At 38.0% G+C, this 27,688-nt stretch overlaps 2 protein-coding genes across 2 annotated transcripts; both read left to right on the top strand.

Annotated features, from left to right (window-relative positions):
- The first annotated feature begins 1,121 nt into the window (after positions 1-1,121).
- LOC121244221 lies at positions 1,122-3,809 on the top strand. The gene is made up of 2 exons (XM_041142243.1): positions 1,122-2,549; positions 2,640-3,809. The coding sequence occupies exons 1-2, from the start codon at positions 1,122-1,124 to the stop codon at positions 3,807-3,809; spliced, it is 2,598 nt and encodes an 865-aa protein (XP_040998177.1).
- An 8,580-nt stretch (positions 3,810-12,389) lies between these two features.
- Positions 12,390-18,575, top strand: LOC121244454 (probable metal-nicotianamine transporter YSL7). The gene is made up of 6 exons (XM_041142529.1): positions 12,390-12,884; positions 16,165-16,319; positions 16,483-16,580; positions 16,666-16,800; positions 16,955-17,144; positions 17,252-18,575. The coding sequence occupies exons 1-6, from the start codon at positions 12,476-12,478 to the stop codon at positions 18,362-18,364; spliced, it is 2,100 nt and encodes a 699-aa protein (XP_040998463.1). The 5' UTR covers positions 12,390-12,475; the 3' UTR covers positions 18,365-18,575.
- The last annotated feature ends 9,113 nt before the right edge of the window (positions 18,576-27,688 follow it).

Genomic DNA, 27,688 nt, shown 5'->3' on the forward strand with positions numbered 1-27,688 from the left:
TCTTCATGCACTAACCACAAAAGAGAACTTCCTTCTTTCCTACTTAAGGCATCCGCCACCTTGTTCTCCTTACCCGGTTGGTAAATGATGTCATATTCGAACCCAAGTAGCTTCACTAGGAACTTTTGTTGCTCGGGTGTCACTATCTTTTGTTGAAGCAAATGCCTCAATGCTTGTTGATCCGTGATAATGGTAAACCTTCTACCCAACAAGTATGGCCTCCACACCTTCACTGCATGTACCACCGCAAGCATCTCCCGAGCATATGTGCTCCATGCTTTCTTCATGGGTCCGAGCGCCTTGGAAATAAAGGCTATTGGCCTTCTTTCTTGAGCCAAAAGAGCCCCTATGCCTTCACCGCTTGCATCGGTGTATACTTCAAATGGTTTCTCGAAGTTTGGTAATGCTAGCACGGGGGTGGTGGTCATAGCCCTTTTAGCTCCTCAAAAGCATCTCTTGCTTCTTGAGTCCATGTGAAATTGTCCTTCTTTAATAAGGATGTAAGTGGCTTCGCAATGAGCCCATAATTCTTCACAAACTGCCTATAGTAGCCGGTTAGCCCAAAAAATCCCCTCAATGCCGAGATGTCACTAGGTAGTGGCCAATCAACCATGGCCTCAATCTTTCTTTGGTCCACTTTTACTCCTTCACCCGAAATGTAGTGACCAAGATACTCAAGCTCCTTCTCCATAAAGGCACATTTGGAAGCCTTAATGAAGAAGTGGTGCTCCTCCAAAATTTCCATCACTATCCTCAAATGGCCCTTGTGCTCTTCCTTGGTCTTGGAGTAAACCAAGATGTCATCAAAGAATACTAACACAAACTTTCTCAAGAGTGGTTTGAAAACAGTGTTCATGGCGGCTTGGAAGGTGGATGGAGCATTACACAATCTAAAAGGCATCACAAGATACTCAAAGTGCCCGGAATGTGTTCTAAAGGCCGTCTTGTGAATGTCTTCACTTTTCATCCTCACTTGGTGATAGCCCGCCCTCAAGTCCAACTTGGAAAACACCGTTGCCCCATGCAATTCATCAATCATCTCATCCACGGGAACGTATTGAGAAGAGCTTGAAGAGCAATGTACAAGAGTCTTGGACATCTTGAGTGAGGTCAATACCAATATGGCCGAACTTAGGATGGCCTTGAATGTCACCTCATGTGACAATGAAGAATATAGAAGAACCATGGAAGCCTTGAGGAGAGAAACACACGAGAATGTTGAAAGAATAGAAAGAAGAATTGTTGAAGGTCAAGCTCCACGTCGTGAGATGAATGGACAAAGGCATGATGCTTTTGTAGATGGAGTAGAGACAAGTGTGACCGAATCTATGCATGATTCTATGCATGAACCACCAAGAGTAGAGGTGAGAAGAGGAGGACGGGTAGAGCATGGTAACGTGGCCGTTGAAAGATGGATTCATGGTGGAAGCCACCATGGGAGTCCAAGCTTGAGGGGAAGACCACAAGATGTGAGATACGAGCTACCTAGATATGAAGAGGGCCATGAGGCCGAGCATGAGTATGAAGAAGAGAGGCCATTTGGCCAAGACCACCGCGAGAATAGAAGACGTGACCACTATGCAAGACATGGAGACCGACAAGGGAGAAGGTTTGGTGATGATTTCCATGACGAGAGATGGGGAAACCGGGACAATGACCTGGGACCCAAGAGGCCAAAAGTGGACTTTCCCAAGTTCACTGGGGGGGGGGGGGGCGACCCCTATGAATGGCTTGACAAGGTTGATCATTATTTCCACACCTACGAAGTTCCAAGGAGGGAGAGAGTCTCCACGGCCTGTTTCTATTTGGAGGGCAAGGCGAGTAAGTGGTGGAGATGGATTAGGGATCAATACGAAAAAGATGAGAAAAGATTGAGATGGACCATGTTTGAGAAAGAGTTCCTATTGCAATTTGGCCCGTCACCCACAATTAACCACCATGGTCAATTGGCTAAATTAAAACAAGAGGGAAAGGTTCACCATTACATAGAAGAATTTCGGCAACTACAAACACTAGTGAGGGGATGGTCCGAAGAGGCACTCATTGGTACATTTGTTGATGGTTTGAAGCCTTGGCTAGCCAAGGAGATCAAATTGAAGCAACCAATACGGATCCAAGAAGTAATGAGGATGGCCGAAATCCTTGAAGAGAGTGATAACATGGAGAGAAGATTCTCCAAGGACGTGGGGAACAAAACCTCAAAAACTTTGCAAACCAAAGCACCTTGGAAGCCGAAGGTGGAGATGGAGTTTTCTAAACCTAAACCCTATGAGGTTAAGAAACTCTCTAGAGAAGAAGTCCAAGAAAGAATCAAGAAGGGGCTTTGCTTCAAATGTGGTGACAAATGGAGCAAGGAACACAAGTGTAAGGCCGGCCAAGCATATGTGTTTCTTGTGGATGAATCAAATGAAGAAGGAGAATATGATAGCAATGAAGAGACGACTAGTGAGGAAACGGATCGTGAAGAGGCCAAATCTAATGAACCAATAGAGGAGGCCGAATTGTCCTTGAATGCCATTTCGGGTATTCCTAGACCTACATCCATGAAAGTAATGGCATGAGTGGGGAAATTTCAAGTCACTCTTTTGGTGGATAGTGGATCCACTCACAATTTCATTAATGCCAATGTTGTGAATAAGATTGGATTGAAGCCGTGTGTCATTGAACCCTTTGAAGTGAAAGTTGCCAATGGGAACAAGCTTAAATGTGAAGCACTTGTGAAGGAAGTAAGGATGAATGTGCAAGGTGTGAGAATAGTGGCCGATCTTCATGTTCTAGCACTTGTTGGCCTTGATGTAGTGATCGGCAATGCATGGCTTAAGGGTCTTGGAAGGGTCATTCATGATTACCGCAATATGATCATGGAATTCAAACTTGGGTCCAAGAAAAGAGTGTGGAAGGCCTTGACAACGAATGAAGTAAAAGCTTGTGAGGCCAACATGTTTGAGAAGTTGTGCAAAGGAGGGGCTTATGGCTTTGCCATTGTAATGGCCAAGGATGAGTCCTTATGTAATGTGGAAAAGAGTGGAAGTGAAGGCGACAAAGATGAATTAGAGGGGCTGCCCGTGGAGGTGAGAGATGTATTGGAAAGCCATCGGGGAGTTCTAGAGGTGCCTTCCACATTGCCACCATCTAGACCCTTTGATCACCGAATTGTGTTAGTGGATGAAACCAAACCGGTGAATGTATCACCCTATCGATATGCCCATTTCCAAAAAGGGGAGATTGAGAGGCAAGTGGATGACATGTTGAAGAATGGGTTGATAAGGCCAAGCACTAGTCCATTTTCTTCTCCCGTTCTCTTAGTGAGGAAGAAATATGGGACATGGAGGTTTTGTACCGACTATAGGGCTTTGAATGAGGCCGCGGTGAAGGATAGATTTCCTATTCCAACCGTGGATGAGATGATTGATGAATTGCTTGGGGCAACGGTGTTTTCCAAGTTGGACTTGAGGGCGGGCTATCACCAAGTGAGGATGAAAAGTGAAGACATTCACAAGACGGCCTTTAGAACACATTCCGGGCACTTTGAGTATCTTGTGATGCCTTTTAGATTGTGTAATGCTCCATCCACCTTCCAAGCCGCCATGAACACCGTTTTCAAACCACTCTTGAGAAAGTTTGTGTTAGTTTTCTTTGATGACATCTTGGTTTACTCCAAGACCAAGGAAGAGCACAAGGGCCATTTGAGGATAGTGATGGAAATTTTGGAGGAGCACCACTTTTTCATTAAGGCTTCCAAATGTGCCTTTATGGAGAAAGAGCTTGAGTATCTTGGTCACTACATTTCGGGTGAAGGAGTAAAATGAGTGATGCCTGTTTTATTTAAAATATGGGAGAGGTTATCCAAGAAAGCCAAAATGAAGAGTCATTTTTAATAAATTTTACAAATATTAATTATAAAAGAAATAACAAAGAAACATGGATACTCGAAATATCAGGTGCCATAAGATATTTCGGAATAAAGAAATTGATTTCTTTTTCAAAATGAGAAAATATTAAAGATCACATTCATATCCATCCTATGTTCATCTATATATATATATATATATAGAGAGAGAGAGAGAGAGATAGTAATATAACATATATAATTTTTTATATATTTATATATAATCGGGTCATACAAGTTGACTCATATTAATGCAAACCTTATAATTATTTTATGTCGAAATTATAGATCGTGGATTTGTGTCAAATATTGCCAACCTTATGTCCAACAAGAGCACGACAAGAATTCTAATTTCTCTATGTGATTTTCTATATTCCAACAGAAACCCTAGCCGAGAGTGCCTTCTCTTTCTCTGGGAGAAAGCGTGAGGTTCCAGTGTTTTTGATCTGTCAAAGGTTAAAGTCTCACCTTCTATGAGCTTGTGTATCTTTCCTTTTCTGTTACTGGTTTTTGGGTGGTGGGACGAAATGGAGGCTGAGGATTTGGCATCACGATGGGAGAAGTTACACCTTTCCAAAGAAGAGAGCGCATGTTTCCATGTAAAGCAGGAGAACACAAACGGAGAGGACAAACGGGGCAACTACTGCATAATGGGGAAGGCCCTGACTGAGAAGGGAGTTAATAGCAAAGGATTTAGGATTACAATGTCTCAAATATGGAGGTTGGAAGGGTGGGTGACCTTTAAGGAGCTTCGTGAACAATGCTTCTTGATCGAGTTCCAGAATATAGGAGACAAAGAAAGGGTCCTGAATGGACGTCCATGGTTCTTTGCCAGACACCTCCTCACCATGATGGAGGTGGATGACAAGGTATCCATAGATGCTTTGCAGTTTCGCTTCGAACCTTTCTGGATACAACTCCACAACCTCCCACAATCAGTCATGACAGAAAGCTTTGGAGAGCAGTTTGCAGTCCATAGGCCCTGTTATTAGGGTTGAAGCAGAGGCAAATGGTCGTGCATGGGGGAGGTGTCTTAGAGTAAGGGTGGTTGTGGACCTCAACAAACCCTTATTACGAGAGAAATGGTTAAAGCTAGACAATAAGCAGCATTGGGTTTCTTTTAAATACGAGAGACTACAAAACTTTTGTTTTCATTGTGGTGTTCTTAATCACAAAGGGAAAGGGTGCATGAGATCACGTATTGCTCAACAAGGAGATACACAACCCTCACCTCAGTTTGGTCCATGGCTTCGAGGACAACCCATAAATACAAACATCTTTGACAGTCGTATATATGGTGGTTCTAAGGGCGGAAACAACCAATAGAGGGATCAACAAGGTGGAGAGGGCACTTTGGTCCAAGAAGTTTCACTGCAAAGTGTACTAGAGGTCCATCTGGAAAATGTGGAAGAGAAAAAGGAGAAGGTGACAGCGGAAAATAAGGAAGGAGGATCTCGTGCAAGCCTATATCAGCCATCAACAAAGGGCAGAGCAGGAGTAGGAACTCCTAATGATCCATGCCTCGGGAATATGTTTAAAACCCAAGAGGTAAGTCAACCCTCTGACCATGCACAGACTACATACGTATAGGAGGGTGATAGGTGTTTAGAACCCTCTATTCTTCAAGAGAACCATGGTCCTCACGTGGGGATGGATGTTGAAGCCAACCTAACATCAGGGACATATAGACCTCATGCACCTACGTGGGAAATATCTTTTGAAATGGGAATGCGAGAAATCACTAAAGGTAGTGAGGTAGCACTTACTATTGAGGTTTGTGGTTTTAAACAAAATGATCAAAAAAAGAGGGTGGGTTTAGGTAATTTACATGGCAAATATATTACTATGCCTTCGGTTAATGTTAATGGTCTAAGCACATTGAGAAAATGGAAAAGGAAATCTCGTGAGTGTGTAACTAACACAGAAGGCAGGGGTAACTCTAAGTTGGTTGATATCTCAAACTGTACTGCGAGGAACAAATATGCGAGGGGTTGTAAAAGGAGTGTACCTTTGCAGGAACCTATCGCAAAGAAGACCAAGAGATGCTATGACACCAAAGGAACTCCCATGGCTAAGGCACCAGCCCTGCCATCATCAATGAACATCTTGGTGTGGAACTGCCGAAGGCTTGGGAACCCTCAGACAGTTAGTGTCCTTAGGAACTTAACTAAGGAAAAGTACCCCAACTTAGTTTTCCTAGTGGAAACTAAGTGCAGAAGGAATAGAATGGAGGTAGTAAGGAGATGTTTGCAGATGGATGGGTGTTTTTCAGTGGATTGTGTGGGGCTTAATGGGGGTATTGCCCTCCTTTGAAAAGAGGAATGGAGTGTTAAGGTCATCAATTACACAAGATGGCACATTAGTGCTTTGATCCAGGAGGAAGGAAGTGGACCAACATGGCAATTCACAGGTTTCTATGGACATTTTGACACGAGGAAGAAAAGTAGTAGTTGGCAATTGTTAAAGATGCTCAAACCAACTAGTTCTATAGCTTGGTTATGCGCTGGGGATTTCAATGAGATCCTCCATCAGAGTGAAAAGATAGGTGGAGCCAGTAGACCATACAGACAGATTGATGAGTTTAGACAAGCTGTTGAATGTTGTGGTCTCAATGACATACAATCACATGGGCATGAGTTTACTTGGTCGAATAATAGAAATGGCAGGATTTTTACAAAAGAAAAAATTGATAGAGCTCTTGGAAACAAGGAATGGAATGATCTCTATATCCATGGTTTATGCACTGTTCTCCCTGCCATTAAGTCTGATCACTCTCCCTTGTCAATTATTTTACGTAACACGAATGATGGGAGGAAGAAATGAAGATGGTGCCTTAGATATGAGATGGCCTGGGAACTGAAGGAAGAATGCCAGAAGGTGGTGAGTGAGGCATGGCAGAAAGCTTGTACAACAGATTGTGAGGCCAAATTACTAAGGACCAAGCTTGAGTTATGCCAAAATTATCTGGTCTGGAGGCAAACACTTGAGCAACAAGAATATATGGTTATTACAAAGGGGAAACAACATATTGGCCACCTTCAGAGCACAGGTACAGGTGAGCACTTAGAAACTATGAAACAAATTCAAGAGGAGGTGGTGTCCTCCATAACAGCAAATGACATCAAGTGGAAGCAAAGAGCGAAGCAACACTGGCTCAAGCATGGAGACAGGAATACTCAATATTTTCACATGCAGGCAAGCCAGAGAAGGAAGATCAATGCAATAAAAAGCATAGAGGACTCTCAGGGAAGATGTGTCACTAATCAGTCAGAAATTGGAGAGGTCTTCACAGGTTTTTTTTTTCCTCATTATTTACTACTTCCCATCCTTCATTTGTTGAGCATTGTTTGCATGCAATGGACACTAAGTTAGATATGGACATGAAGGCCTGGCTTTTAAACCCTTTCACTAGGGAAGACATCACAACAGCTGTATTTCAAATGAACCCCTTAGGGTCGCCAGGTCTTGATGGCTTCCTTGCTCGGTTCTATCAAAAACACTGGGAGGTGGTTGGTGAACAAGTGTGCAATTATGCTCTTAATTTTCTTAATCATGGTGGCTCACTCAATGATGTTAATGATACATTCATTTCTCTTATCCCCAAAGTTCAAAGCCCCAAAAAAGTAGCGGATTATAGGCCTATCACTCTCTGTAACGTATTATACAAGATTATATCCAAAACCATTGCAAATAGACTGAAAAATATACTGCCAAAGATCATTGCCCCCAACCAGAGTGCATTTGTACCTGGAAGGCTCATATCTAATAACACTCTTGTAGCCTATGAGATTCTACACTCTATGAATTCTAGAATGAAAGGCAAAAGAGGCTTCATGGCCCTTAAATTGGACATGAGCAAGGCTTATGATAGGGCAGAGTGGAAATTCATTGAAGCCATCATGATCAAGATGGAATTTCCTGGACACTAGATCCACATCATCCAGGCATGCCTCAATTCTGTATCTTACTCAATTCTTGTAAATGGAGAACCTCAACAACGTTTCTTGCCTTCTAGGGGCCTAAGACAAGGAGACCCTTTGTCCCCCTATTTATTTATCTTATGTGCAGAAGCCCTCACTTGTCTTCTAAACCAAGCTAAGGCATGTGGCAACTTAACTCCTGTTTCAATTGGTACAGGCCCAATCACAGTGAATCACCTTTTCTTTGCTGATGACAGCCTATTGTTCTGTCAAGCAAAGCATGAAGAAATCAAGTGTGTGCTTAATATCCTTGATCTCTACGAGAAAGGATCAGGACAGGTCTTAAACAAGAACAAATCTGCCATTTTCTTTAGTAAGAACACTGCCCAGGTAACTCAACAACAGATCTTGCAGCAAGCAGGTGTCCAATCCACTTCCAGCTTTGAAAGATACTTGGGCTTACCTGCTTTGGTGGGTAGAAAAAAGATAGCCTCATTCCATTCCCTAATTGATAGAACCTGGACTCGAGTAACTAATTGGAGAACTAAGTTTCTTTCTACAGCAAGAAAGGAGATTTTGCTCAAGGTAATCCTCCAAGACATCCCCACCTATGCAATGGGAATGCTTTTGTTACCAACATCTATTTCCAGAAAGTTGAATCAGATTCTTAAGAAATTTTGGTGGGGCTTCAATGAAGATTCCTCCAAAATTCAGTGGGTCAGTTGGAAGCAACTCAATGGCAGCAAGGAAATAGGAGGACTTGGGTTCAGAGATCTGAGATGCTTTAATATTGATTTACTCTCAAAGCAGGGATGGAGGATTCTTCAAAATCCAACATCCCTAGTGGCACAAATTTTAAAGCAAAAATATTTTAACAAAGGTGATTTGCTTGAAGCAAAGTTGGGGATAGGACCTTCTTTTGCATGGAGAGGCATATATGCTGGCTTAGCACTGTTGAAGAAAGGTCTCTCATATGGAGGGTTGGAAATGGCCAAAAGATAAACATTTGGCAAGACAGATGGATACCTTCATTACCTACTCAAAAGATCTTGACTCCTCGAGAAACAGATTGTTGGTGTGACAAAGTTAGTGATATCATTGACCCTCAACTAAAGCAATGGCAGGAATCTCTCCTCCTTGAACTTTTTACTCACTAGGAAATATAGGGCATTAAAGCCATCCCCTTTAGCTTAGGGGGGAGAGAAGACAAATTAATATGGCAGTTTACTCCTAATGGCATCTACACAGTCAAAAGTGGCTACCATCTCAACAAAGAAATGGAAAGAGAGCTAGAAGGGGAATCATCAGTCAGGATCAGGGATTGCCAAGTGTGGAGGATACTTTGGAAACTAAGAGTGCCTCCTACCACCAAGGTGTTTCTATGGAGAGCATGTAGTGAGGCTCTCCCCACTCTAGCTAATTTGAAAAGGAGAAAGGTAGTAGAGGACAACCTCTGTCTGATATGCAACCATGAACCTGAGACTTCTGGCCATGCCTTATAGGGATGTGTTGGTGCTAAAGATGTGTGGTGTCAAGGTCCAAAGAAAGTGCAAAAAGTATCTCTCCAAAGTGATTTGATTTTCAATGTTTGGGCAGGCTTGGTTGGCACTCTCGATCCAGGGGAACTAGATGAGGTTGCAGTCACCATGAGGGTGATATGGTCTAGAAGAAATGACTGTTTGCATGGAAAAGCTTTTAAACACCCACAGGAAGTCACAGATCAGGTCAGGACAAAACTTTTTTCTCATAAGGAGGCCCTCAAACAGGAAGTTGATTTTAATTCAAAGCCTCTGGAAAGGGCTAAAAAATGGACAAAACCTGCAGTAGGAAATCTTAAAGTCAATTGGGATGCAACTGTACAATCAAGAGAGGGGAGGATTGGCATAGGAGTACTCATCAGAGACCATCAAGGGTTTGTGATAGGTGCCCTTCGTGCTAACAGAATATTAAGAGGCAATGCTTTTGATGCGGAAGCCTATGGGCTACTTATGGCAACTGTTTTTTGCAAGGAGCTTGGATTAAGGTAGTTTTGCTTGGAGGGGGACTCAACACAGGTAGTGGACCTACTGAACCAAGATAGTTCCAATTGGAGCATGGGTGGATGTCTCATAACAGATGCAAAAACTATTCTAAATTCGATTGCTGCTTGGTCTGTTTCACATGTATATCGCGAGGCTAATATGCAGCTCACACCTTAGCAAAGGCTGCACTCGATTGCATTGAAGATGTTTATGATATTGAGATATGTCCAACCTGTATTTTTCCTTTGGTTGCTAAGGATATGAGTTAATCTGATTGCCTTTACTTTGTACTATCGAGTTCATGTAAGTGTTTGATGATGATTAATGAGATCAGATTTATTATCAAAAAAAAAAAAACGAGAGCACGACAAGTTGTTTCATTTCATTAGCAAGCTAATGCTAGATAGATGAAGTTATCAAAATGTAAATTTCTAAAGTATATATATCACCTTCCATAATGTTAAAATTGTAAGATTTAATTTATGAAAAAGTCAAAATTAAATTTTATTACCAATTAAATCATAATATGTCAATTGCAATATCGAAGAGAATTGAAGTCTAAGTTTTATCCAAAAATGAAAAACAAAAATATAATTTTTAGAGTAATGCTAGATACAATCATATGTTGAGCAAAATTTAAAAAAGAGTGGAGTCTACTATTAAAAAATTAATTTTTTTGTGTGGAACTTATATTTACTTACTTTTTTCAAAAGGAGTGCGTGACATTTGCACATTCAATGACTGTAAATATCATATCTTTAATTTTTATAAAAGATTAATACTTGATACAGTCATAGATTATGTAAATGCGCACTCATTTAAAAAAGAAGGAATCTATCATTAAAAAATTAAAATTTTCAAATGGATTCTATATTTACTATTTTTTTTAAAAAGTGCATGATATTTGCATAATTTATAACTGCAAATATCATTTCTCTTTATAAAACATGAACAATACTAGTCTTTCTATTGGAGGCTCTTGTTGTTCGTGATTAAGGAAGTTTTTTTTTAAAGATGTTGTGAATACTTTTTTATTTTTTAAAAATATTTAAAAGTATTAAAAAAATGTATGTAAAAACAAGCAAAAAAATAAAATACATTAGCTGGAGCTCCGAGCGAGAGCCCAGCAGTGGCTCTAGTGTTATTTATAAAACATTAGCCTTGTTTGATTACGAAGTTCAGATGAGATGAGATGTGATATTTTATTGAAAGTTAAATAAAATATTATTACAATATAATTTTTACTTTGAGATTTGAAAAAGTTGAATTGTTCATTATATTTAATCTGTGAGTTTAAAAAAATTATAATAATTATATGAGATAAAATAAAATAATTTGATTTTATATAATTAACCAGCCCTAAAAACATAAAAGAACCAATCCGGCAATTGATAGTTGTTTTTTTTTTTTTTTTTTTTTAGCAACCGTAAAGTTGATGTGTTTTAAAACTAATCCGACAAATAATAGTTTTTTACAGATCCACTAGTTTATGAGTCAAATACTTCGTCTCCTCAATGGGTGGATTTTCAGACACTCGCTCCTTCACGCTTGCTCTCGATGTGATAGGAATTTGGATTCTTGGATCTCTTTTTCGTCTCCACGCTGCTAACTTTTACCGAGACTTTCCCTCACTCGCTAGACGTGATTACGACCTCAATTATTAACTTCTGTAAATAATAATAAAAAAATATAAAAAAATAATAAGAAGAAATAATAATAATAAAATATTAAATGATAGACTATAGTCACTATCCAAGCACAGCCTCTACATTAGTTTCTTCAAATAATATTTTATCTTTAAATTTAACTAATTTTATTAATAACTGGCCCACATTGAATTAATCAAACACTTTTCATTTTAAATATTATCTACAATAAATTTATCTTTTTCTTCAAATATAAAAAGTATTATTTCACCTTCAAATATATTGTTTATTAATATCCACTCTCTCTCTTCCACGTATTCAAGACCTACTGGTAGTGGTACGTAGGTTTGTATAACTTAATAAAAAATATTTGTGGAGATCTTCTTGAGATGGAAGTCATTATAGTGGCAATTTTTTTTGTAAATTTTGTATTAGTAGGTGATGATGTTTTTGAGAATTGATTTGGTTGCATTGAAAATCGATAGAATTATTTTAATAATATTGATATCATGTGATGATATTTTTTTTATTGAATTGTGAAAATAAAAATAAATATGATTGATAGAGATTATAAGAAGTTATGAAAATAGAAATAATTAAAAATTAAAAATTAATTATAAAAAATATAAAAATAAAAAATAATAATATTTTATTATTATAAAGAATATGATGACTACTCTAATATAAATTTTAAATTTTAAATGATTAATTAAAAGTAAAAAAATTATATATTCTTTAAAATTTTAAAAATAAAATAATCAATTCAATGCAATGCTCTAAATCCAGCTTGCAAAATGAAAAATCCCCGTTATAAAGCACTTCATTTTAAATTTTAAATGATTAATTAAAAGTAAAAAAGTTATATATTCTTTAAAATTTTAAAAATAAAATAATCAATTCAATGCAATGCTCTAAATCCAGCTTGCAAAATGAAAAATCCCCGTTATAAAGCACTTCCTAGAGATTTTGAGCCATTTATCTTTAGCAAGAGAGAAGATAATGGGTCGGAATGAGGTTGAGGACAAGGTGGAGAATAGCATTGATCCGGAAGATGAACATAATGGTGATCCGGGGGACAAAAAGCTCAAACAAGAAGTTGGGGAGACATCGGTGGAGCGATTGTTTGAAGATCAAGAGGTGCCGTCATGGAGGAAGCAGCTGACCATGAGAGCCTTCGGGGTGAGCTTCTTCCTGAGCATACTGTTCACCTTTATAGTGATGAAGCTCAACCTCACCACAGGTATTATACCTTCCCTCAATGTCTCTGCTGGTCTCTTGGGGTTCTTCTTTGTCAGGACATGGACCAAGTTGCTTCAGAAATCTGGCTTGTTGAAGCAGCCTTTCACCCGGCAGGAAAATACTGTCATCCAGACCTGTGTCGTAGCTTCTTCAGGCATTGCCTTTAGTGGTATGAGTCCCCCTTCACTCATTTTACTCATCTCTCTGGTTCGTTACTTCTTCGCTTCATCATCATTATTTGAATGTAATTTTGGAATTTTTATAGATAAACGTAATGGAATTGTTAGAAGCGTTTGAACATTAGAACGGTCTGAACATTAATTCTGAAATAGCGAGTAATCAATTGAATAGGTGCTAATTTCTCAATCTGGGTTAAGGGAACTGTTAATCATGTGGCCTCTCTGAATTTGTTTGCCAAACCCTTGACTTAAAAGATCAAATTTTCAGCCTCTTTAATTAAAAAAATCTATATTTATCATTCTAAATTCAAATTTTAGTCTCAATTCTTAGCAATTAATTGAATTAAAAAAAAAAGCTTAAAATATTGCCCATCGGTGGAGATTTCAAGCGGTTTGGCTCTATTACATTATTAATTCAGCCAATGATTAGACTTTTTGGGTTGTTTTATTTCCTAACTAAGCAACTGGAGTAGAGAACAAGCTGCAAGTTGTCTGACGGGACAAAAGTACAAGTAAAAATGAACCTTTTTTTGTCACTCATAAACTCAATCAGGAATCTCTGGACGGCAGAGCCTAGATACTAGTTTTTTTGGATTGTGTTAAAAGCATAGTTTGGACTAATCAATGATGGTTTGGAAAATATGGGGTACAAGAGGTCAAAAGATCATAGGGAAAATCCATATTTTGATGGTAGGATAGTATATTGAGAGTTTATTCTTCTGTGATGGATTTGAAGAACCTGTCTCAATGAGTTTCATGTCATAAAAAAGGGTTTCCAAACTGTCCCTTGTGATAAAGGAGAATTAAAAAAACATTAGTGGATTGTTCCGTCTTACTAAAAGATATTCACCTGTTCCAAAGTGTTTACCATAGTTTTTAACAAAGTAGAAAGAACCCACCTTTCCCATAAATAGTCAAACAAATAAAAATAAGATGGCAATTTGGGGCGGAACATTTGATGAAAATTAAGTTTTGAAAGGTGTTTTTTTTTTTTGATAAGTAATCAAGAAGTTTTTATTCATAGTAATAGGCAAAGCCCAAGTACATAGGAAGTATACATGTGGAATACCTATCTATAATGTACAACAGAAAGAAGAAAGTCATGAACATTGAGTCCATTACAAACAATAGCCCCCACCCAAGAAAACAAAGTTTTAAAGAAAAATTGTTTAAGCTCCTCCATTGTTCTCTCTTGGTTTTTGAAGCTTCTATCATTTCACTCCCGCCAAATACACCAACACATACATATAGGGACCATTTTCCATATTACTGGAACTTGTGTGTTTCCATGAAGACCTCTCCAGCATGCTAGAAAATCCACCAATCTACCAGCATAACCCATGATAAACTAAGTCCTGTAAAAAAATCAGCCCACAAGGTTCTGGCCACCTCGCAATGTAGAAACAAATGATCAACAGATTCGCCATCTTTCTTGCTCATATAACACCAGTCTAATACCATTAATCGACGTTTCCTTAGATTATTCGTGGTTAGAATTTTGTCCAAAGCTGCTGTCCAAACAAAAAAAGTTGCTTTTGAAGGAGCTTTGGTCTACCATATGCTCTTCCATGGGAATGAGAGCCTGCTCTGATTTGATAAAACTCTGTGAAATGAATGGACCGTGAATCTACCTTTTTTGGAAGGGCTCCAAATCATCCTATCTATCGTACCCTTTGTCATACGTACTGAATACAAAGCCGCATAGAAGTCTGAAATAACCTCCATCTCCCAATCATGGGCTGCCCTAATGAATTCCACATTCCATTGAGGGGAACCATTAGAAAAGCCAAAATGTCTGCTATCGCTGCATCCTTTACTCGTGCTAACTCAAAAATGGCAGGGAAAGTGTCTTTAAGACAGCGTTCACCACACCATTTATCCAAAATCTGACACAAGAGCCATCGCCCACCCTAGTATGTGTATGTCTCTTGAAAGTCTCTCAACCCTTCTTAATGTTTTTCCACAACCCTACCCCATATGAACCACGTACCTCTTTCAAGCACCAACCAAAGGTGTTTTTATAAAGTAGACTATATAAAAATTAGTATTTGACCCCCCCAAAATTATTATTTTTAGCTTGCCCCCCCCCCCCCCCCCCCCCCCCCCCCCCCCAAAAAAAAACCAGATTTTCTGGTTCCGCCCCTAGATGGCATGGTCAAGCTTTTAGAGTGTTAGAGTGGGACAACAATTCACTATGAAAGATCGTGTTTGCTTTCTCTGCACCTGTCCTTCCCTCTGTGTTATATACAGAGTCTGTTTTGGTCCGCATCTGGTTTACTATTAATTGAACTTTTTGGAGTCAACAAATATAAGATTGCCACTACTACTCTGTTAAGAAAATACTAGTTGCTGTTTATAGGCAAAGAGCTGGGTGAAGAACACATCATCCTTTCATTAAAGTTTTTGATAAGTACTGATTGCTTCATTTCTCTTGTATCCAAATTTTAATTCATTACAACACACTTTCTTTCCGTAATGCATTTTACATTTCCCCCCTTATATCCGTTTCTTTTTAAGTGTTAACATGGAAGAATTTTCCTGATTCATAATTTGTGTATCCTAAGTAAGTAACCAAAGTTTAAAACTTCAGTAAAAGTGAAGGTCTAAATGAAGCTAATAAACTATATTAGTGGGATGTTTCAGCTCTGTTCATTTTGGGAAAATTGAGATTAGAGCTTTAATTAACCAAATCCTGCTTTCCTATGCAATCTTCATATGCTAAGACTTGACCACATTGAGCGACTGAAATTAAAAAAATATATCTGTTCATCCAATAATTGCAATAAAACTAGCTCAGTTGATTTTTCTGAGGCGATTGGTGGTCACTTTTTCTAACGTTCCATCAGAGTGCTATATCCACTCAAGTCCATGATCCTTATTGGTACAATTTATTGTTAAGTGTCAATAACCAGTCTGATTTGTGATGAATTCTTATACATATATATACACGTGTGTGAACATGAATGCATTGGGATTATGGACATTAAAATTTTTCCTTTTAATTTATTGTTAAAAACTATGTCGAGTTTTTCAAAATATCTGAAAACTAGAGTATGGATGACCTAGTTTGAGTGTGTTGCACAAAGATTCTGAGTTGTGATGACTAATCTAGAAGTTTACAACCATATCTCATGATGATAGTCTGACCCAATCAATATCTCATGGGTAAAATTCATTTTCTGTACTCTAGAAGTAATATTGTTTTCCTCTAACTAATAACTTTAAGTTGCAGACTGAAAACTACTACTTTTAATTGATTTGTAATAACAGGAGGCTTTGGAAGTTACCTCTTTGGAATGAGTGAACGCATTTCCAAACAATCATCAGATACTCATGATTTCAAAAACCCGTCATTAGGATGGATCATCGGCTTTCTCTTTGTTGTCAGCTTTCTAGGACTCTTCTCGGTGGTGCCTCTTCGAAGGGTATGTGGCAGCATATTTATGCTTGTTCTGTGAAATGTGAATACATGTTATGCTTGTGGGGGTGGGGGTGGGGCTGAAAAGGGAACAAAAATAATTCATTGAACAGAACAAAACCTTATCATATTCCCATTTTCTACAATCATATTGTTTATTTTGGTTTCAGATTATGATCATAGACTTCAAACTGACGTATCCCAGTGGTACTGCCACTGCTCATCTCATCAACAGCTTCCACACTCCTCATGGAGCAAAATTAGCGAAGTAAGGCACCTGACACGTACGGCTTCTGGTTAAACTTGACCCTATGGAAATTCTAAAAGCTGTCTTCTTTTATTCTACTTTACAGGAAACAAGTGAGAGCGTTGCGAAAATTTTTCACCTTCAGCTTTTTATGGGGTTTCTTTCAATGGTTCTACACTGCTGGAGAAGACTGTGGATTTTTACACTTCCCTTCACTAGGGCTCAAGGCATATAATTATAAGTACATCTAGAATCATTCTTTTTCTTTCCTCTTAATAAAACTTTGTTTTACTTGATGCAAAGAAAAATTTTCATTTGATAAGCATTTTGCTCAACTAAACCCTACTCTCATTTATGAATGTTTTGGCTAATGTGGAAATATGATTATTCCCCAGATTTTATTTTGATTTCTCCGCAACATATGTTGGAGTCGGAATGATTTGCCCCTATATCATAAATGTATCAGTGCTGGTGGGAGGGATTCTTTCTTGGGGTCTGATGTGGCCTCTCATAGAAAATAGGAAGGGTGACTGGTATTCTGCAAGCCTCCCACCAAATAGCATGAATGGTCTTCAAGCTTACAAGGTAAGTTCCCACTAAACGAGACAGCTGTACCACTACCACCTCTAGATTTTCATTCCTTGTCAACACTTTTCAAAATATTGAAAACTTAATTTATATCCTTTTTTCAGGTATTTATCGCCATAGCCTTGATCCTGGGTGATGGTTTATATAACTTTCTCAAGGTTCTAAGTCAAACCATCTTAGGCTTGTCTCATCAGCTCCTGACCAAAAAAATGAGCTCTGATCTCCCTGTTGCAGACCATTCTTCACCTATGAGCTCTCAGCTCTCATATGATGACAAGCGTCGCAGCCAACTCTTTCTCAAAGATCAAATTCCCACATGGTTTGCCATTGGAGGTTATGTTGCTATTGCTGCAATCTCTATGGGCACTCTTCCACTTATCTTTCACCAACTCAAATGGTATTACATACTGGTCATCTATATATTTGCACCCACATTGGCTTTCTGTAATGCCTATGGTTGTGGACTCACTGATTGGTCCCTTGCATCCACCTATGGAAAGCTGGCCATCTTTACCATCGGAGCATGGGCTGGTGCTTCACATGGTGGAGTACTTGCAGGCCTAGCAGCTTGTGGAGTTATGATGAACATCGTCTCGACAGCCTCTGACCTAATGCAGGATTTTAAGACTGGTTACTTAACACTGGCTTCACCACGTGCCATGTTTGTGAGTCAACTAATTGGCACATCAATGGGTTGTGTAATTGCGCCTTCTGTGTTTTGGCTCTTTTACAATGCTTTTGAAGACATTGGAGTTCCTGGAAGTGAATATGCTGCACCATATGCTATTATGTTCCGTAACATGGCTATTGTGGGGGTTGAGGGCTTCTCAAGTCTACCAAAGAATTGCCTTCTCCTTTGTTACGTGTTCTTTGGTGCAGCCATTCTGATAAATTTGATAAGAGATAGAGTGGATAAGAAGTGGGGAAGGTACATTCCACTTCCAATGGCAATGGCAATACCCTTCTACATAGGACCATATTTTGCCATTGACATGTGTGTTGGAAGCTTAATACTGTTCATCTGGGAGAAGATAAACAAGAGCAAGGCTGATGCTTTTGGTCCTGCAGTAGCATCTGGCTTGATCTGTGGGGATGGGATATGGACTTTGCCTGCTTCTATCCTTGCTCTGGCTGGTGTCAAGCCACCGATTTGTATGAAGTTCTTGTCGCGAGGCAGTAATGCTAAGGTGGATAAGTTCTTATCACCACATGGCTAAGTTTATCATGTGATATATCAATGTGAAGTCTTAAAGCCAGAGCATAAAAGGACTTGTAAAATATCCCTGATGCCTCTCTTTCATTTTCTTTTTCTCTCTCTCTTTCTGGTGTGTATACAAATCTAGTAAAGCAGTCACAGATGTGATCAAGGAAAAATGTGTTTGTCATATTACAATATCAAGGAGGTGTAAATAGTCGCTTCTTCTTTTATCGCACCCATGGATCCTCCATTAACATGTTCTGATATTTTAAGGGCATGGCTTTTGTCTATACATAGTTTATTAATGGAAATTCTTAGTTTACAAAAGAATTAGAAAATAAAAATTAATTTACAGTCTGAAATGATTTGATGTGATACGTCAAATTATAATTTTTTTTTTTATTATACAACAGATTTAATGTATGTGACACCCCAAGAAAAAGTAGAAATCTAGAAAAATTGATTGAGAATATTAACAATTCTACTATAGGTACCCGGCATTGGGTACCTTTTGGGAAATCGGCTGACACGGTTAGTACTACCAAAAAAGAAAAAAGAAAAAAAAAAGATTTCAGAAGTAAAGGAAACCCACCCTCTCAGCTAGTGCCAAAATGAGACCAAAATGGGTCTCGGAAGCAAATCCTCCAACCCACAATTCTGCAAAGTGGCTGCTTTTTTCACTTTTTTTTTTATTATCTTCTATGGCTTAGTATTTGAAACCACAGAAAGCCATGGACAAGTTGACTGTGGGTATACGAAAGGGAGTGTTGCATTTCAGATGAGAAGATGAAGATGAGAAGAAAATGCGAAGAATATGCAAATGAGAAGATGAGAGGAATTTGAATGAAAGGCCCCATTTCATTTTTACAATTTATGCGGAGTGAGTTCCATTCTATAATTTATGTTGCAAATCAAATGGAAGTGCTGCGAAAAAATTGAGAAGATGAAGATGAGAAGAAGATGCACAGTAGATGCAAAGAAGAAGTGAGACGAAAAAAATGGGTCTACACAAATAACCTGATCTTTCGTGTTCTCTATGGGAAAGGAAAGCTTGCTCCCAAAGCTATGCTGCTTCGATCCTTTGTTTCGTCTTCGTGTTTGAATCAAATGGTAGTGGTTTTGGGTATTAACGAAATGCCCCGTTTCATTTTGTACATGTGGATGGCCGTGTATGCCGGTTTCCCCAACCCGGGGTGCAAGTAGCTTTTTTCGAATATTAAATCATGAAGGTTGCAGGTTGGGCTAGATTTTAGGCTCAGGAATTCATGACGACCTTTTAGTTGGTCTAATTTCTTGGAATTATTAGAGCTACTTGAGAGTATAATTTGACGAAAAAACTAGCACCATTGTTTTAGCTAGAGTTTTTAGAAATTTTTAGTGCAATAAAAATTTTGTGATGACGTGACACCAAGTGGCCCAATCTGGACTCGACACATGGCAGCCCACTTTGTTACCTAATTAAGGCCCTACACCCAAAGCCACCTGGATAATGATCTTTGTTGTCCCAAATCTATGTTAAGTCACCTCTTACTTCCTTGCGCCACTATGCCTTACACTTGGTAAAAAACGTTATACACAGGCTTGTTTATTTTTTATTTTTTTTTTCTCAGATTTTTGTCCCCATGCTTCGGTAGTGTGTGCCGCCCCTCAAAACCAATGAAATTAGGCCCAGTTTGAATACATAAAATTATTTCATCTCATCTTATTATTATAATTTTTATAAACTCTCACACAATATATAAAAACAATTCAATTTTTTCAAATCTCAAAATAAAAATTATATTAAAAAAATTATATTTTAATAATATTTTATTTAACTTTCAACAAAACATCTCAACTACGTAATCAAATGGGACCTAACTCTCTTTGGTCAGTCATTGTAATCATATCTCACCAATGGAACTCCTACCTTTTTGGTCAGATTCTAATCATTTTAGTTAGTGCAATTATTAGGAATTCAGACCTAGTTAGTGATTACAAGAAAGCTTAATATAAAAATCATGTTGTACATACGTACTACAATAATATTAATAGATGGAGAAGATCAACATTAATAACATCTTGATATTATTGTGATGTATTATTATTTATTTTATTCTTTATAAATTGATGTTTTGCATTGTGCTGTAAACAACAATGTAATATGTACTATGCATGTATTGTGTGTGTTGATGTATTATTATTTATTTTGTATAAAAAAATAAAAAAAACATAAAGGCCTATACAAAAAAGCCTTTTGAATTGTTAAAAAGATTTTTTTTAAAACCTTTTAAAAACTGTTTAAAATATTTTTATAAGAAAATTTGGGTACTAAACATGATATCCAAATTTAAAAAAATAGTACTATAAAAACATTTTGAAAAGTCTTTTGAAAAAAAAAAACAACAAAAAAAAGATAATAAATCCGGATATTCGGTTATAATCCCGATATTCGAATTTATATCCGGTTATCACCCGGATTTTTTTGGGCTTATCCGGGCAGATAACAACCCGATTTTTAAAACCCAGATCCAGTTATGGCTGGATATCCGAATCCGGTTCTACACCCCTAAACGAGAGGGATAATGGGCGGTTTATGACTTGAGGACGTGTGATTATTCTTTCATTTACCCATGTAGAAACTGAGAGCTCTATAAGTGTGGCTGTCTTCTTCCTTTTCTTCTTTCAAACAATTACACTTAGATTGAGACATCAAGCCAAACCTTCCATTTGTTGTAAAACTGAGAAAGAGGAGTTAGTGAGCTTATGGTGGAGAGTCTTCACTTGTGAGCTCGAGTTCGTCAACTTTGTAAGCGATATTCTTTTCCTACTCTTTCATTGATGATTAGAAGGCCATGTTAGTATTTGAATTAAGGTCTTTTTTGAAAGGAGAATAGCTTGATGGTGTTCATGGTTGGCTTGAGTTTTGATAAGTTGTTATTAATAGTGTTGGACTTGTTAGTTTCGGCTTGAACTAGATGGGAATTGGATTTTTTCATGATTTTTGTGTTTTGCTTAGATCCTTACTTGGATGCATCTATGAGGTCTATCATTTAATATACATGCATGGGCTTAGATGACATTCTAACTTCTATTCCCCATATCTAACCTGGTCGAAGATAATTGAGGGTGAGCTTGATTTTCACAAAAGAATCGAAGTGATCATTTTCTTCTTGGAAATTGTTTTCTTGCTAATGGCAAAAGTTAGAGAAATGCGTTGATGATACATTTTGTAACCTTGTGAAGTATGATACATTACTATGGTTTTATGATTTTTGGATGACGGGTTAAGTTTGAAACTCAAACGATTGGACTGTATTCTGGAAGACATGTTTAATTTGGGATAAGTAGTTTTTCTTTTGGTACCAATGATTATGAGATACTTTTTATTGCGGTTTATTCATACTGCTAGAAACATGTTAGGTGCATTGCATGTAAACTATTAGGAACGAGAGTATGTAATCCAATGTTGCATGTCCTGACGCTTCAATCTCATTCAAATCTCAAGTTGGGGTTGGGGACATCACGATATATACTACGTCAAAACATTAGAATACATCAAATCAGTAAACTTTATTTTCTGTAATTTTTATTTGGCATAGCCATTTTATAGATTCATTGAAATGTCTTTTACTTTACTAGACCATTGATTGAGGGAACTCTTACTCAAGTTCTTTAACTTTGGGCAATTTTGTTAAGGAATGCTTGAGAATAATGCAAACCTTAACTTCATCTTTAATTGGTGAGAAAATAAAAACTTATTATAAGTTACAACCAAAATAAAAAATGAAACTCTTGAAAATCTTGAAGAGACAAACAAATATTAATTACATGTAGAATCAGTTCAACATTTTAATAAAGTTAGCATAGAGGAAAAAGTTTTATCAATAAATATCAAATCAAATCAGAAGACACCAAACTTCAAAGGCTCCCCTAGTAAATACTAGTAAATACAAAGTCAAAAAAGAAGACACCGCTCTAAGCCTTCCTCATCTACTTTGTCTTCTGAGTATCGCTCTAAGAATACACTGATACACACCAAACTTGAAAGGCTCCCTAGTAAGTATCAAGTCAACAACTATACCTGAAGTCTGCACACACTAAAAAAATATTAAGATAATTTCTAATCCTTTGCATGATTATTTATGTACTTTTAACTTAGTAATTCTGTCAAGTAATGTTTGATAATAATGCAAAATTTAATTTTCCTTCATATTGGTGATAAACTGCAACCTGACTGCAACGGAACACCAAAAGCCACGGCAACAACTGATATGAAGAATTTTTCCAGTTTTCATGTTACTGATACTTCGGGCCATCTGTTCCGTCTGTTATATTGAAGATAAAATTTGAATTCTGATTGAAACAAAACACTACAAGCCACGGCAACAGTTGATACGAATCTGTTTTGTTTGTTAGCATTGTGATATAATTTTTGAATTTCAAATAGCTTATGTATAGGAGGAAGTTGTGATCTGTCTATATATTTAAAAAGCCGTATACTCTATAATTCTCAAAGAAATGAAAAACATATCTTATTCATTCAATTTCTCTGCCTCTGAAGTTTTACATGGTATCAGCCGCCAGTAAGACTCACGTCTAACCGATTCAATTCAAGATGCCTGCGCCTACTCTTCCCACCTTCAACCCATCTTCCTCCATCAACATCACTAAACTCACACATCTAAACTTCCCAACATGGAAAGCCACCATGTTACCCTACCTCAAAGGCCAAAAGGTCTTCGGCTATGTTGATGGCACAACCAACAGCCAGCCAAAACCATCACTGCCTCTGATGGCTCAACAACCAGCAACCCGTCCTTCGATATCTGGGAAACCCAAGACAATCTTATCCTTAGCTACCTCAACTCTTCTCTTACGGATGAGGTATTGGCCCAGGTTGCCCGCTACAACACATCTGCTGAAGTTTGGACAGCTCTAAGTTCTGCTTTTGCATCACAGTCTCGTGCTAAAGCAGTCCATGTTCGATCTCAACTCTCTACTCTGCGGAAAGGGAGTCAATCTGCAACCGATTATTTCATGACGATCAAACGTCTCACGGATGAATTGGCCATTGCTGGTCAAGCGCTGAAATGTGATGATATTATCACATATTTACTTGCTGGACTTGGTCCAAAATTTGATTCTCTTGTTTCCATGGTCACTCACCGTGACAATACTCCAACCTTGGAGGATATCTATTCCATGCTCTTGACGTGTGAGGCTCGCATCCAGTATAATAATCAAGCTCTCTCCACAGCCACGGCTTCAGCAAATATTGCCACACGACAACAACCTTTTTCAGGAGGACGTGGTCGTGGCCACTCATCAGCTCCTCGAGGCAGGGGGCGTAATCAATTTACTGGCAACCGTGGAAGTGGTCATGGTGGCAGTAATTTATGCTGTCAATTATGTGAGAAGCCTGGTCACACGGCCTCTTGTTGCTGGAAGCGATTTGATCCCCACTTCCTGACTCCACCACCTCATTCAACACCTCAAGCAAACATAGCCTCCACCCAACCTCAGCGGCAGGCAACTGAACAAGAATGGCATCCCGACACAAGTGCCACACATCATTTGACCAATGACATAAGTAATCTAAATATCCAAAGTGATGATTTTTGCGGCACTGATCAAATTCAAATTGGTGATGGTACAGGTTTGCAAATCACTCATACTGGAACTGCCTCTTTATCTAATTCATCTTCAATATTTATTCTTGATAAAATTTTAGTAGTGCCCCAAATTACCAAAAATCTACTCTTTGTTCATAAATTTATTGAAGATAATCATGTCTACTTTGAGTTTCACAGTTCTTTTTTTCTTTTTAAGGATTACTAGGGGAACATCCTACATAAAGGATCTGTGTCCGATGGCCTTTATTGCTTCTCTCCCTCTCTTCAACACTGTTTTTCCTATGCCTTTGTTGGTGCTCGGGTCTCTGTTACAGACTGGCATCGTCGTCTTGGTCATGCTTCCTATGTTACTGTTCGACATGTGCTTGGCAATAATAATTTACCTATTGGTTTCAATAAGAGACAAAATTTTGTCCTAAGTGTGAGATGGCTAAAAGCCACAATTTACCTTTTTCTCCTTCCATTCATTCTGTTTTAAAACCTCTTGAATTAATTTACTCTGATGTTTGGGGACCCAGCTCGATTGTTTCTAGTTATGGATCTCGTTATTATGTTTGTTTTTTGGATGCATTTACTAAATTCATTTGGGTATTCCCTTTAAAATTAAAATCTGATGTTGAAACTATTTTTATTCAATTTCAAAAATATGTCAAACGACATTTTGATTTAAAAATCAAGGCTCTTCAAACCGATTGGGGGAGGGGGTGTGAATATCGACATTTAAATACTTATTTCAAAACCTGTGGAATAAAATATCGTTTAGCTTGCCCTTACACACATGAACAAATGGGTTCCGTTGAACGTCAACATCGTCAAATTGTTGAAATGGGCTTAGCTTTACTCGCTCACTCAAATTTACCAAAACCTTACTGGGAAGACGCTTTTTTAACTGTGACTTATATTATTAATTGTCTTCCTTCAAAAGCCCTTAACAACAAATCACCTTTTGAAATGGCATATCATCAAAAACCCAACTACTCATTCATGCATGTTTTTGGATGTGCTTGTTGGCCCAATTTACGTGCATATAATAAACACAAATTTGATTTTTGTTCTAAAACTTGTATTTTTCTTGGTTACAGTCTCTCGCACCAAGGATATAAATGTCTTGATTTAGCCATAGGAAAAATATGTCTTTCGCCATGTCATTTTCGATGAGTCTTTATTTCCATATCAAAAAGGGAACTCCAACTCCACTCCTCCTGAACCAGAAATTTCATTCTTACCACTCTCTATTTGTCACTCGAGTTCCCAAACTAACAATGCAGGTTCACTCATATCTTCACCTCACCAGTTGCCAAGTGATCAAGCCGTTCCGCAAAATCAGACACATTTGGGTATTTCTTCTACTTTGTTATGCTCGGATAATGCTCCGGTACCAACAAGGGATATCACTCAAAATTCAAATATTGTTGGTGACAATTCCTTACGTGATACTCCGCATATCACTCCAACTATAAACTAGCAGCCCCGCATGCTTACACGATCTCAGAGAAACTCCTTAAGGCCAAAACACCTTATGTTGGTATGGCTCGTTACCCATTGCCCCAATGTTTGCTTACTCATCATGCTTCCTCTCTTATAGAATCTACTTGTTTCACTGAGGCCTCTAAACAACAACATTGGCGTGAAGCCATGGACATCGAGTTTAATGCTCTCGTAAAAAATGGAGCTTGGGATCTTGTTCCACCCAACCAAAGCAACAATCTTGTTGGGAACAAATGGGTATTCCAAATTTAAAAACATGCAGATGGTAGTGTTGAGCATTTTAAAGCGCGACTTGTGGCGAAAGGGTATCATCAATAACAAGATGTTGACTACACGGAAACCTTTAGTCCCGTGGTTAAGCCAGGGACTATTCGGTTATTATTATCTATAGCTATTACAAAGCAATGGAGTATTCAGCAAATTGACATCCAAAATGCTTTTCTCCGTGGCCTCTTGCAGGAAGAAGTTTTTATGCAACAGCCTCAAGGGTATATTCACCCTGATTTTCCCAATCATGTTTGCCGTCTAAAGAAGAGTTTATATGGCCTTAAATAAGCTCCCCGCGCCTGGTTCTCTAGGCTAACGGAGAAATTGTAGCAAATGGGATTTATTGGTTCCAAAGCGGATACCTCTTTATTTACACTTCATAACAATGGCTTCTCTATTTTTATCCTCATCTATGTTGATGATATAATCATTACTGGGACCTCTTCCAATGAAATTGATAAATTTATTAGGCAACTTGGTGCTACCTTCCCAGTAAAGGATTTGGGCAATCTATCCTATTTTCTTGGTATTGAGGCTTTGTTCGTAGGCCATGATTTATTCTTGACTCAAAGAAAATATGTTGCTGACCTCTTACAACGGGTGAAAATGCATGAAGCAAAGCCTTGTTCGACTCCCATGAGTACAACCTGCATGTTATCTAAGTTTGATGGCCATGATTTTTCTGATCCTCAGCTTTATAGAAGCACGGTTGGTGCTTTACATTACTTGGGTTTCACACGTCCTGCTATCGCTTTCGCAGTTCACCGTGTTAGTAAATTCATGCACCACCCAAAGGACACTCATTGGCAGGCTGTCAAATGGATTATTCGGTATCTCAAACTCACAGTAAGCTATGGACTTTCTTGCACCAAAAAAAAAATGATCACTCTCTTCAAGGCTTTAGTGATGCAGACTGGGCTGGTGATAGAGATGACAGATGCAGCGTGGGGGCATACTGCATTTTTCATGGATCCAATTTGATCAGTTGGAGCTGCAAACAACAACAAACTGTTGCCCGTAGCAAAACTAAATCCGAATATAAATCCCTCTCCAATATGACAGCTGAGTAACATTGGCTTCAGTCCGTTTTACACGATCTACGGCTTCCATTAGTATCCACTCCAAAATTATGGTGTGATAATATTGGAGCTACTTATTTATCCTCTAATCCAATGTTTCATGCTAGAACTAAATATATTGAAATTGATTTTCACTATGTCCGGGATCAAGTTTTAGCAAAAAAGTTTCAGGTTTCATTTCTATCAACTAAGGATCAACTAGCAGATTTATTAACAAAACCACTTTCTTCCGCTCATTTCAAACTTTTGCGGGACAACCTTCATGTGCAAGACTTGCCCATTCGGTTGAGGGGGCGTATTGGTGATAAATTGCAACCTAACTGTAACAGAACACCATAAGCCACGGCAACAACTGATATGAAGAATTTTTCCAGTTTTCAAGTTACTGATACTTCGGGCCATCTGTTCCGTCTGTTATATTGAAGATAAAATTTGAATTCTGATTGAAACAGAACACTACAAGCCACGACAACAGTTGATACGAATCTGTTCTGTTTGTTAGCATTGTGATATAATTTTTGAATTTCAAATAGCTTATGTATAGGAGGAAGTTGTGATCTGTCTGTATATTTAAAAAGCCGTATACTCTGTAATTCTCAAAGAAATGAAAAACATATCTTATTCATTCAATTTCTCTGCCTCTGAAGTTTTACATTTCACAAAATATGCTTTGTCATATTGGTGATTTTTTAAAATTGCAATAATAGGTCTCTCATATTGTCCATTCATAAAATGAGGTGTAAGATAGTATATATGATATGTACTAACACCATATAACAATCTCCAAATAAAATACAAATTTACAACCAAAATAAAAATTGAATCTCCTAGAAAATTTGAAGATGCATACAAACTTCAACAACTATACCTGCAATTAAGTACACTTAACCAACT

The sequence above is a fragment of the Juglans microcarpa x Juglans regia genome, chromosome 8S, assembly GCF_004785595.1.
Source record: "Juglans microcarpa x Juglans regia isolate MS1-56 chromosome 8S, Jm3101_v1.0, whole genome shotgun sequence".
Classification (NCBI taxonomy): Eukaryota; Viridiplantae; Streptophyta; class Magnoliopsida; order Fagales; family Juglandaceae; genus Juglans; species Juglans microcarpa x Juglans regia.

Excerpts from the sequence above, each read along its gene's own strand:
- LOC121244221 (XM_041142243.1), top strand. The coding sequence starts at position 1,122 with ATGGCCGAACTTAGGATGGCCTTGAATGTCACCTCATGTGACAATGAA. Across the intron at positions 2,550-2,639 it reads CTAGACCTACATCCATGAAA|ATTGGATTGAAGCCGTGTGT; the intron begins GTAATGGCATGA and ends GTTGTGAATAAG.
- LOC121244454 (XM_041142529.1), top strand. The coding sequence starts at position 12,476 with ATGGGTCGGAATGAGGTTGAGGACAAGGTGGAGAATAGCATTGATCCG. Across the intron at positions 16,320-16,482 it reads CGGTGGTGCCTCTTCGAAGG|ATTATGATCATAGACTTCAA; the intron begins GTATGTGGCAGC and ends TTTTGGTTTCAG. Across the intron at positions 17,145-17,251 it reads ATGGTCTTCAAGCTTACAAG|GTATTTATCGCCATAGCCTT; the intron begins GTAAGTTCCCAC and ends TCCTTTTTTCAG.